The sequence below is a fragment of the Malania oleifera genome, chromosome 4 (genome assembly GCF_029873635.1).
Source record: "Malania oleifera isolate guangnan ecotype guangnan chromosome 4, ASM2987363v1, whole genome shotgun sequence".
NCBI lineage: Eukaryota > Viridiplantae > Streptophyta > Magnoliopsida > Santalales > Ximeniaceae > Malania > Malania oleifera.
The window spans coordinates 115,568,289-115,580,815 of record NC_080420.1 but is presented as its reverse complement, the minus strand read 5'-3'; the positions used below and the strand labels follow the sequence as shown (position 1 = coordinate 115,580,815).

General features: G+C 34.5%; 1 protein-coding gene across 1 annotated transcript; it reads right to left on the bottom strand.

Annotated features, from left to right (window-relative positions):
* Positions 1-10,763: 10,763 nt before the first annotated feature.
* On the bottom strand, positions 10,764-12,131 carry LOC131152826 (germin-like protein subfamily 1 member 13). The gene is made up of 2 exons (XM_058104707.1): positions 11,735-12,131; positions 10,764-11,559 (listed from the first exon to the last, which is right to left on the bottom strand). The coding sequence occupies exons 1-2, from the start codon at positions 11,865-11,867 to the stop codon at positions 11,003-11,005; spliced, it is 690 nt and encodes a 229-aa protein (XP_057960690.1). The 5' UTR covers positions 11,868-12,131; the 3' UTR covers positions 10,764-11,002.
* Between the last annotated feature and the right edge of the window lie 396 nt (positions 12,132-12,527).

Below are 12,527 nucleotides of genomic sequence, written 5' to 3'. Positions count from 1 at the left end.
TCAATATTTCAATCTCAAGGTGGACTTTAAGACAAAGGACGAAATGTAGGCTTATGATTTAGGTTTCACCAAGAACAAGGAAACTAAAGCTCAAAAATCCCATCCTATAATAAAAATTTCTGCCCCAGTTTGTGGTGTAGTATTCGCAAAGTATTGACCGAACTTATCATTTGAACAAGTTGCCTATGTACCTTTGTAGGATTGGGTCATTACGTAGTTCAAACTCAACATTGAGTCTGACAAATCATTTGAGACAACAACATATACCAATCTGGTTAGGACTTTTATTTGGATAGTAATGTAGGCTAGGGGTATGGGTTAAAGAAGAAAATAGTTAAATAAGGCTCAAAATCATTGATTTCATCATGGGCAATTTGGTCAAAGATCACATATGTAGTATCTCCCATATTTTTCTTTCTTCTTCCTTTTCTTCTTCTTTCTCTTTCCTTTTTTTTTTCTTTTGTTTTTTCATCATCATCTTCTTCTTCTTCTTTTATCGCAACTTTTGCTTTTCCTTTTATGAAGGAATCTTAACTTCATTTTCATTTGAACTTCATTTGGGACAAATCTTTTTTTTTTTTAAACTACCCAAGTGTGGGGTGTGATTCTTTGATGGGTTAATTAAAAATTGAGTTTTTCAGGCTCAAAAAGAGCTTACAAGAGATTTCTTCTTTGACTTTCTTTTGGGTAGTAGAAAAATGGCCTGCCATCATTTTAGTAGTGACCATTGCCACAAATGACTTGTCAAACACTAGGAGACCCAAACCCAGGTTAGATTTCTGGTGTACTGACTTTTTAAAAAAAAAACTAGTTTGACATTCAGGTTCAAAATGGGTTAGCAAAGAATAAATCAATATTTGGTTCTTTTTAGGAATACTAGTCAACCAAAGATAGCCACCCCTCATTTAATCAAAATATAATCATTATACCCTTAAGACACCAATCATAATTTAGATAATAAAGATTGGAGACTTTGTTCATCGATTTCGTCAAACAAATGTATGACAAAGCTTGATAAGTCTTTTCTATATACTTGTAGGACTCTTCATAATTTTGAAATCCACATTCTAACCAGGCTCTTGACAACATCTTAAAGTGGGGGGTCTTCTAGCTTGGAGGCTTTTCCTTCTTCTTCTTCTTCTTCTTCTTCTTCTTTTTTTGCCCCATTAAATAGACTCCCCAAAACCAGCTAATGACTCCAAGTCCTTTGTACTGACAAAACTATTTCCTATGTCACTTTACATAAAATGCAAGCAAAAATAAGTAAAATTTGGCACATGGTGATGGTCTGAGGAAGATGGGATAAGATGAGATTGATATGCACTTTTATTTCATTCAAATTCAAAATGATTTAAACAAGAAGGATTCATGGATGTATTCCTCTCATTATTACCCTTGGGTAATCAAAGACATGATTGACTTTCCATTATAACTTTTGCATCATGTGAGCTTATTTCTATAGTTGAATACCATCCAATCCTTCAACCTGATGCCATTTGCGACGTTTCAACTATGACTAGCAACGGGTTCCCATGATCCTAACCTTTTGCCTATAATAGAGAATCATTTCTATTATGCTCAATGATGGAACCCCGAATCTTTGACTTTGCCACTTTGGCACACCGATTTTACAAAAAATTGGGATGTGATTACCGACTTATTGGCGATGACTATGCATGCATGGTTATGAAATTAAGCATGAGATGCATGATTATGTTGTGCAATGGGTGTTTATGTATGGGTGTAACAAGTGCAAACATACATATAAATAGGGATATGAACATGCATGCAGCCTATCATGCATGGCTATGCGTGAAATTATGAATGAAGTGCATGAATGCGATGTGACCTAAATAACTACTTTGCCAGAATTTTGGAAAAATCCCTATCGACTAATGATAGGTTTCATGATTAAGCTGACCATTGATGGACCACTGATTGAATTCAATTCCTCCATCGACCATTAATTTTCTTGATGATGGTCCATGTACCTTAGATCCTATGAAGGATCAGGTTATGATCTGGGTTTGGGATTAACTCGGGTGAGTTAACCCACTGGATTGATTCAACGCAGGCTTATGGACTTTAATGCAGTTGGACCTTAGATGTTTCAAAATATGGGCTTCAAGCTATTTTCTGATGGGTCAAGGCCCGAGTTTAAAGAGAGTTGGGCTTGGATTGCTTTTAAAAAAATGTTGGCCTAGATTTTTAAGTAATAGGGTTGAAACCTCCTTTTGAAATATGGGTTTGGCCCTTTCTGAAAATTAGGCTTTAGCCAGGTTTTTTTGTTTAGAAAAAGGTCAGACCTAAATTTGTTTTTTTAAAAAAGAATTGGGTTTGAGTTATTTGAAAAGGATTGGACCGACCCATCTTTTAAAATGCTTAGGCCAAGTGTTTTATTTTTTTTGAAAGGATGGGTCATGGTCTCATTATTGGGCTTTTCTAGAATAATGGTTAAGTAGTAAGCATGTCTAAAATGGATGTAAGATGCATAATACAACACAAAACATATATACAAAAGACACGAATTAAGTCACATGGAGAAGGATGAGGATCTTGTCCCAACCCAAGGTAGATACACATATTTTATAGAGTTTCTTCATGACTCTATCCTAGTTAGGGAAAACTATAGACAAGTATGTGTGGGTAGACTCTATTCCTATTGAAAAAAGGTTCCCAATCTAACCCACATCCTCACCCAATGGGCTTGGACAAAGTTAAAACTAAGCGGAGTGGTTCACACGCCCCCAAGGACTTTGTCCCATGAGGGCTAATGGTAATGTGCTCCTTTCTAATCCTAAAGGGGTGAAGCTTGGGTAGAAGGCTAGTGAAAGTGTGTGAATTTATAAGCTTAGCCCAATCCATCTATCTCCCACATTCATCCACATGCTATTTCAAAATTGATCACATGCTTATTCAATAACCATAAAAATAAAGTATTTACAGGCAATCACATGCCTAAACCACCATGCAAACAAATATTCTCATTAAATCAGGGATATTTTCAAATATGGAAACTAAATGTTTACACTAAATCTAGAATATTTACAAATATAGTGACAAGCATTCACATTAAGTCGAGAATATTCACATATATGAGGGCTAAATATTCACATTAATCAATGATATCTACCTATATGGGAACTAAATATTCACATTAATTAAGGACATCTACCTATATGGAAACTAAATATTCAGATTAATCAAGGATATCTAACTATATGGGAACTAAATATTCACATTAATCAAGGATGTCTACATATATGGGAACATTAGTTCACATTAATCAAAGATATCTACTTATATGGAAACTAAATATTCACAATAATCAATGACATGGGAACTAAATATTCAGATTAATAAAGAATATCTACCTATATGGGAATTAAATATTCACATTAATCAAGGATATCTACATATATGAGAACATTAATTCACATTAATCAAGGATACCTACCTACATAGGAGCTAAATTGTAATGACCTGTTTAACTTATCATATAATAAAACATATTTAATAATAAGTCTACCCAAACCCGTGGGTAACGGGGACACATCTGACATTCATAGCAGAAACCTAAGCAGCAATGAATATAAATCACATTCTTATAACCACAAAATACACAATACCAGAGTCAAATATAATCCAAAACAATGTTTTTATATACAATCTCCCAAAATACAAAAAAAAAAAAAAAAAAAAAAAAATACAAATCTTGGAACCTATAACGTACATCTCCTGTTTCTAGATCAAAACTTACCCTCTTAGCAAGGTAACACAATTGACTCAACGACGGCCTCGATCCACCGGTCTTTCTGGGTTTCCTGAAAATTGTTTAATGTTCGGGGGTGAGACACTTTTCAGTAAGGAAAAATAAACTAAATACAGTTGTGTGACAACATGTATATTTGATACAATTATACATCTATAGTACATTTCATATACCTAAAAACATTTATCATAACTTACTAAATAATCATAACTTTCATAATTTCTAATAACTTATACTAATCATGAAATGTATGGTATAAATGATAATACTGGAATTTACCCAGGATGTATAGCTAATTGATATTGTGATGACCCAAAAATATATATACGATTAAAGCATAATTATAATAAAATAAAAATGGTCATTAAGTTAATATCAATATAGAAGTGTTTTTCTGTAGGGTCCTTGATTCCATGTTTGATGCCTAAGAAAGACCTTGTCTTAGCGAGTGCTCAGAGACCATTGCGGCTCAGTCGCTCCCTTGAGGTCGGCCTGGTCAAAATGAAATTTCATAGGATAAACATGATAGACACTGTTTGTACACGTAAATAAGTATATATATACATAAAATAATGTTTTGACTAACATAATTTGCAGGAATATATGATACAATAATAATAATATAGGTATCATATGTGGGGCCCACAAGACTATGTGGGGTCTACTTGAGTCCCGGAGCCACAAGACACTATTTATATACGTAAATAAGTACATAAAATAATGTTTTGACTGATATAATTTGTAAAAATATATGATAAAATAATAATAATATAGGTATCCTATGCGGGGCCCACAAGACTATGTGGGGCCCACATGAGTCCCGAAGCCGTATGGAGGTTTACACGAGTCTCAAAGTTATGTAGGATACATAAAATCGTATAAGAGTTATTGGAGTTACGTACGATCCATTTTGGTCTCGAAGTTGTGTGGGGCCCACAAGACCATGTGGGGCCCACATGAGTTTTCAAAATTTAAATTTAATTCTTATTCAAAAATAAATAATAAAATAAATGATTACTAAAAATAGTTTAAAAGTAATAATAATAAGAATAATAATGATAATAATGATAAAGGAAAATAATAAAATAATAAAATAATAAAATAATTAATTAACTAATTGATTAATTAATTAGGTAAGTAATTAATTAAAAATTTATTGGGAATGGTGGCAAGCACTCCCACATGGCCTCGATTCCCATCCCACACTCAACCCATACCTTACCCATACCTTGCCAATTCTTTAATATTTAAAATTTTAATTTCACCCCATCTCCCCACACTTTTATAAATTTCATTTCTTCCCCAAAATTTTCCTATAAATAGGGAGCTCTCAACCTTCATTTTTCACAACAATTTTCCAAGGAAGAGAAGGATTAGTGAGTGAAAGAAATTGTGGTGGAGAGAGAATTTTTAAATAAGTTCTCAATCACCCACTCTTTCCGATCTCATTTTTTAAAGATAGTTATTGTGTTCGTAGCACGCGGTAAAAGAAGAAGGTAAGTAAATTTTGATTATGTTAGTTTCTTTTTATTTTAAATTCATACCCGAGTTTATTTTGTACGTAAATTTTAATTATGTTACTTAGTTCCACAAAATTTCCATGAGTTTATTTTTACGCATATTTAATTATACCAGTTCTATCTTAAATATACTTGCATCTATTTTTGGGTTAAGAAATGTTCCAATCCCCTCGGGTAAATTTTCAGCATTTCTTTCTATTCAAAAATAAAATTATATATATATTTAACACAAAAATTGTGTGGCATGAGTTTATTTGTACGTTGCATTTTTATGAAAATATGAGTAAAGATGAGATTTTCACGATATTATTTTTAAATTGCATAAATTATAATAAGATGATTTTAAAACCCTTTATGGCAACGAAAGTTCAAAGTTACAGATGCTCGGTACCGTAGCTTAAAGTTTATACGGATCAGAGTGCACCCACACTGTTTACAGAGTGGTTATTTATGTTAGTGGATTTCTCCTGAGTGCACACCTGGTTCCGGACCAGAACTTAATAAGGAAAATCTCACTTAAAGTTTACGTACGTTGATTTAGTTTAGTCGGCCAGCCAGCTAAGTCCAGTCTTCGGACCGCACAACCCAGTTATGGGGGTAAACATGACTTACGGCAAACAGGCCTAAGGGTGGTTTTTATAATATATGTTTATACATATTTAATTACGTGTACAAAGTTACTGATGATTTGAAGGAAAAGTGTAAGTTTACGTGAAAATGATCATTTTGGTACTTAAATGACGATCTAAGAAAAACGTATAAGGAAAAGTATATGTATGTTTATCATTAAATATTTTTACAGTTTTAAAGTTAAAAGTTTAATTTAACAATTATAGTATATGATTGTAAAAATTTACTATTGAAATTTATGACAAAAATTTTATGCAGAAATTTTTAAATTTATGTTTATTCTAAAAGCAGTCTTGAAGTTATAGTATTAAATATTGTTTTACGAAATTCTTTAAAAACTCATTTTGGCCACACACTAATAATAATCTTATTTACTTATTGAGCGTCGTCTCACCCCAATCATATTTTATTTCAGATAACTCTGAAGGACATGTCGGAAATCAGGCTTTGCAAGCATGCGGGTGGGGATTAGAAAAATAAAGATTGATTAGAAATATTAGTATGGTTTCAGATATTTATGTTTGTGTAATTTTTCTTTTTTTGAAATAAATGATTGTAATATGGATAATTAGTGCTCTGGTTTAATAAAAATTGAGTTTATTTTGCTTCCGCTGTAAATGAGTAGTAAAAAGTTAATATCCCAGACCCCTCGGGGTCGGGGTGTTACAGATATCATGTATTAGTTGATGTCATGTATTACCCCCCATGACGGGTTGTGCAGTCCGAAGGCGGGACCCGACAATGGTTGGTCGACCACTGTCGAGTCAAAAATGTTTGTAAGTACGATGGGCCCGTCACACCCTAGTCTGGACTGCCAGGTAGACATCTACAGCTCTACACTGAAAGTCACATCGACTATCCATCTCCCACCCCCTTATGGGGTGGTTAGCACAAGTCTGAACATAGTAATCTAACCTGTATAGTTACGACAACATGCTCTTGTAACTAAACTGAACTATCATCCGAGTTTCGATAACATATAATACATGATAATATACATGTCTAACATAAATAGATTGATAGTATTTTCTGAAATAATATACATACATATGACCTTGCGCCTGTTTCTTTCATATCTGCGGTCTTACGTTAAACATCTCATAAATACGGCCTTGCGCCAAAATCATACATACATCACGACCTTGTGCCGGCTATCAATCACGACCTTGCACCCAATATTTCATATATATCATTCTTAATAAATAATTCATTTATCATATATTTCAAAAACCATAATGTACTACATTATTTCATAATCTTTAAAAACATACTTTACTCGTAAAATTGCAACATCATAATACTTTCCACATAAAATAATATTCATGCCACACATTACTGTATAAAACCATACATTATATTTTAAAATCATAATTTCTAACATTTCATATATACATACATACATATATATATATATATATATATATATATATATATACATTTCAATATAATAGTAGTATTTTCCCAAATATGCATTTTCTCCATAATATACAAATATAATATATGCTTTCCTAAAATTAATTTGCTGAAAAATAATAGTAATTTGTATGGAAAATAATTACTTCAGTTGATTCCCTTACCTGATTCTTGAGAAGAAACCCCTTAAAATACACTTGTCCTACACTCGCAGGGTTCCCCGTTCAACACCCTGAAAACGACAACTCTCAGAACTAAACTTTAGCATTTTTCCGTGAATAACATTTCTTATAACTATGGGAAGACCAAATTTTGCATAAAAAACCTTACTTTAAACCAAAGATGAATTTCAACTTGGTCCCACCAACGATCCGCTCCTGTAGATTTGGAGAGAACTTCCCCAAGAACGTTGTGGTGGCCTCAGATCGTTAATCCGGTGAATGTTGGAGCTGAAATTGAAAAGAGAGAAGGGAAGAACTGTAAAGAAGAGAGAGAGAGAGAGAGAACTTTTGCTGAATTTTCTGCATAAAATTTGAGTTTTAGGCTATTTATACTATGGGCTTTGTGGATGAGCCTCGTCACCTCATTGAGAAGGTTAAGAGGAAATTTTTCGACAAACTTTTCCCTTCGTCTATGAAATTCAGAGTCGCCCAAAACATCCTTCCGGTATCTTCTTGTCAACGAATGCGAAGCGTTCGTCAACGAAGTCTACTGCACCCTTTTTTCTATTCCCATTTTTCTCTTTCTTTATTACTATTATTCTTCGGGTCATTACATAAATATTCTCATTAATCAAGGATATTTACATATATGGAAACTAAGTATTCACATTAATCAAGGATACCTACCTATATGAGAACTAAATATTCTCATTAATCATGGATATCTACATATATGAGAATATTATTTAAAGATATTTATGAATATTAACTCAAAGATATTTACAACTATGGAAACATATGTCTTTACTAAGTCAAACGTGTTATAATTTTCACAAACCACTTTATTCAAATATGAGAGTATTTTATTTAAAAAATAAAGTGGAGTAATTAAAACACTTAATAAATTTAAATTGGGATAATTCCAAATTCATTATTGGCTCGACTCTCAAATGTCCCTAGTGGAGTGGTCAAGCTATCGTGACGTCTTGGGAGCGCGGGTGCCTCGAGATGGCGAAATAAAAATTGTATATTTAAATTTTCGGAAAAAACAAGAATGGAATCTCAACTAACCTTTTAGTGTGATTAAAACACTTAATTACTACCCAGTTAATGGTAGAATTGATCTACGTTACCAAATCTGGGATCGAGAGTTCGGTTACGCGAGGGAAAGGTATGAGCACCCCCTACGCTCACGTTCTTACGAACGGTACCTAATTAATCAAGAATTATCCCAAATTTAATTTAATAGATCTTTAAAATTACTTCCCCTTAGTGAATTTTTGAAATATACATTTAAAGAAATAAATCACACAAAACTATATATATAATATATATTCCTTAACAACTGGGATACGTGAAACCCGAAAGCATATACCATTTTTTGAAATCATAGGGAAAAAAATCAAGAAAATATTTTATGAAAATAACTCCCAAAGCTATTTCAAAATTTTATAAGATTTTCTAAATATTTTATGATATTTTTTAAAATTTCTAGAAGGTTTCGATAGTGATAATAGGATAATAAACTAGAATACTAAATATAAATATATGGAATAAATAAAAATACTACAATACCACAAAACACATAATAATAATGTGAATATTAGAAATACCAAAATAATACCATAATACTATATATATATATATATATATATATATATTAAATAATAAAATACCATAAAACTATATATATTAAGATACTAAAGATACTATAATAAATATCACCATATGTAAACATAATAAAAATGTCATAACGCTATCACTAAATATATTAAAATACTTAAAACACGTATATGCGAAGATCCTAAAAATGCTAAAAATACCATAATAAATAATATCCTATATACTAAAATACTAAAAATACTATATACTGAGCATGCAGGGGGTGTTTGGTGTGTGGGTGGGCTATGTACTGGGGTGTATTTTAGTGTGTGTTAGTGTGTGTAAGAGGTGTATGTGAGGGGGTGTGTGTTGGTGTGTGTTTCAGTGTGTGTTAGTGTGTGCCGTGTGCGTGAGTTAGTGTGTGTAAAGGGGTGTGTTTTAGTGTGTAGGTGCGTGTTAGCTGTGTGTGTTGCAGGGTGTGTATTTGCATGTTTACTGGTGTGTGTGCGTTTTCTGGGTGTGTATGGGTGTGTGTGTGGCTGGTCGTGGGCTCATCTGAGACCCACGGGATGACTGGGTTGTTGATGAGGCAGGAGACAGGGCGGTTTGGTTGGGCGTTTTGAGCGAGCATGCGCGGGAGGTGATGACGGTGAGGGAGTTGCAGCGAGAGTGTGCCGAGAGAGAAGCAGCTACAGCAACAATAACAACGGGCCTCCGGTCATCACCGCCGTCGACGGCCGCGGCGGCGGCGTCAGCAACAACAAACAGGCTTGGTCGGAGTTGTGAGGATCTGGGAGTGAGAACGCCGGTGATCTATTGCTGTGGTGAAACCGAGAAGGTGGTCAGATCTGGTGGAGCTCGTGGCCGAGGATGATGGATCTGGTGGTGGTCGTGGAGGCTTGAGGCTGGTGAGGGAGACGCTGGAGATGATGATGGTGACGGTGCTGTGTTGTGAGGCTGCTGCGAAGGAGGATTGAAGCGGTGGCAGTGGCTGCTGTGGTGGTGGCGTGAGGCTGCTGGGCGCGGGCTAAAATGCTTCTTTTCTTTTCTTTTTTTTTTCCTTTTTCTTTTTTACTTTTTTGGTAATAATAATAATAATAATAATAATAATAATAATAATAATAAACTTTTGTTGCATTTGGCTTCGGACAAAGTCAGGTGTCTAAACTTTACCTTGAATATGCTGGTAACCTCTAACTCATGAATTTGAAGGCTAATTTGGATCTTCATCTCAAATAATTCTTTTTATCTTCTTTATAAAATATTTTTTTATTCGGGATAAAATAATTAATCTTGTTTAGACCAAACAATATGGACCACAAGATAATATTGAGAATTTTATTTGTGAATAGTCTCACATCAAATAATTATCCATGCCCACTATATGTTTGTATGCACATGCTTTTTTCAGCTTATTAATTTATTCATAATGTAATGGAATTAATGTGTTATAAATTCCAAGTATAGCACCTGTGGTATGCATGTTTTTCTCCTCTGCTACTATCATATTTTCGTACACCTATTTTCGCTTTCAAATAAAAGGGCCAAAACGTACATCCAGGCTCCAGCTAAGAAGTGGGGGCTACATATATATATATATATATATATATATATATATAATATATATATATCCTAGTAATATTATTAAGCCTCAGACAAGCTTAATTATTATCTCAAACATCAAATCTCATCCATTATTCATTCCAAAGCTTGCTTGCTTGCATGCATTCATTATTGTTCTCAAATTTAATTTAGTTCTCTATGCATCTAACGATAACTATCACAAGAGTAAAATATCATGACTTGTTGGAATTTATCGAGGATAGAACAGTCTCGTGAAAAATGATTTGTGATAGTTTATCTCCCCATTAATAGCAATCTGCTTTAAACTCGTTTAATCAAATTTAACCGGCAGCGTTCTCGAACCAGGAGATTCCTTGAAGGTGTTCCACCATCTCCTTGTCCAATTGGAAAGCCGTGGAGAGGACGTCGGCCATGATCGGCGGCTGCGACGAGAAGATTCGGTTGGCCACTGTGGTGACGCCGGCCTTCTGGCTGCCGAAGCTGACCAAAGCCACGGCGGGGGTCCTGCCGATGTTGATCTGGAAGTGGATGAGGCCAACGGGGAAGACGAAGGCGTCGCCCTTGTGGAGGACTTTGGCGAAGAGGCGGGAGTCAGAGTTGGTGGTGACGAAGCCGGCGTAGAGCGTGCCCTCAACCACCACCAGTATCTCGGACGCGCGCGGGTGGAGGTGGGGAGGGTTCACCCCTCCCGGGCCGAAGTCCACCCTGGCCATGGATATGCCCAGGGTGTTGAGCCCCGGGAGGTAGTCCACATTGAACGTGGTGACGATCGAGCCCAGCGGGTTGGAGGTGTTTCCGGGTTTATGGAACCCGGAAACGGAGAAGTCTTCGGGCACAGCTAGTTTTGGGTCTTTGCAGATCTTACCGTTCACCACCACTGCAATCCCAATTAAGCAAAGGTCAGATAATACCACCATGCTGAGTTAGAGTAATGCATAGCGTGGCACATCCATGGCATTGTATACGAGAATTCCAGTTAATTACAAACTAGAGAATTCATAAATTCAAATTATAATTTCAAAATTCAGGTATATGTACATGTATATATATACCAGCATCCTTGGTGGTGGAGGCAGCAACACAGAAATCTTGAAGAGGGGCTGGGTCAGCGGCAGAGGCAACTGAGAAAGCCAAAGCCACGAGTAGTAATGGAATTAGGAAGCCATGATGATAAACACACCCCATTCTCTTTTTCTTTCACTGTTGAATCTTCGGTCTCCCTCTGTGTGTGTGTGTGTGTGGCTAGCTAGAATGTGAGAAGGGAAAGCTATTTATAGATAGAAATGAAAAGAGCAGTCCAGGTGAATTGAGTGATAGGTTAGCTGGCTGATTAATGAGTTTTAGCACATGTATGCATGTGTCTCCTCCCTATATATGGTCATCAACCGTCAGCTTTTTTTATGTTTGGTAATTTTACGCATAGTTACTTTGTGGGACGTCTCACCACCATTATATTATACATACGTACCCCATTTTGTATAGATCTCCTTTTGACTTGTTGTTTTCAAAACTAAGTTTAATTTGGTTTTAAATTTCAAATGAAGGCAATCAGAAAGTTAAAAGAGAAAATGAAATGACTTTAAAATCTAATAAAACAAAAATATACATAAAATTTCAAAATTTGGTAAGAAATTCAATTTTTTTTTTTCATTTTTCAATATTTTATGGACTACTAAAAAGTGAGTTTTGAAATATAATAATTAAATAAATTGTAATAGATTTTATTTTTTATCATAGTATTTTAATTTTTAATTTTTTTATCTTTTACTTTTAAATTATTATTTGATCCAAGGAAAATGGAAGTGATTATCTGTTCAACTAGCTAGATTTTTTAATTTATCTTAA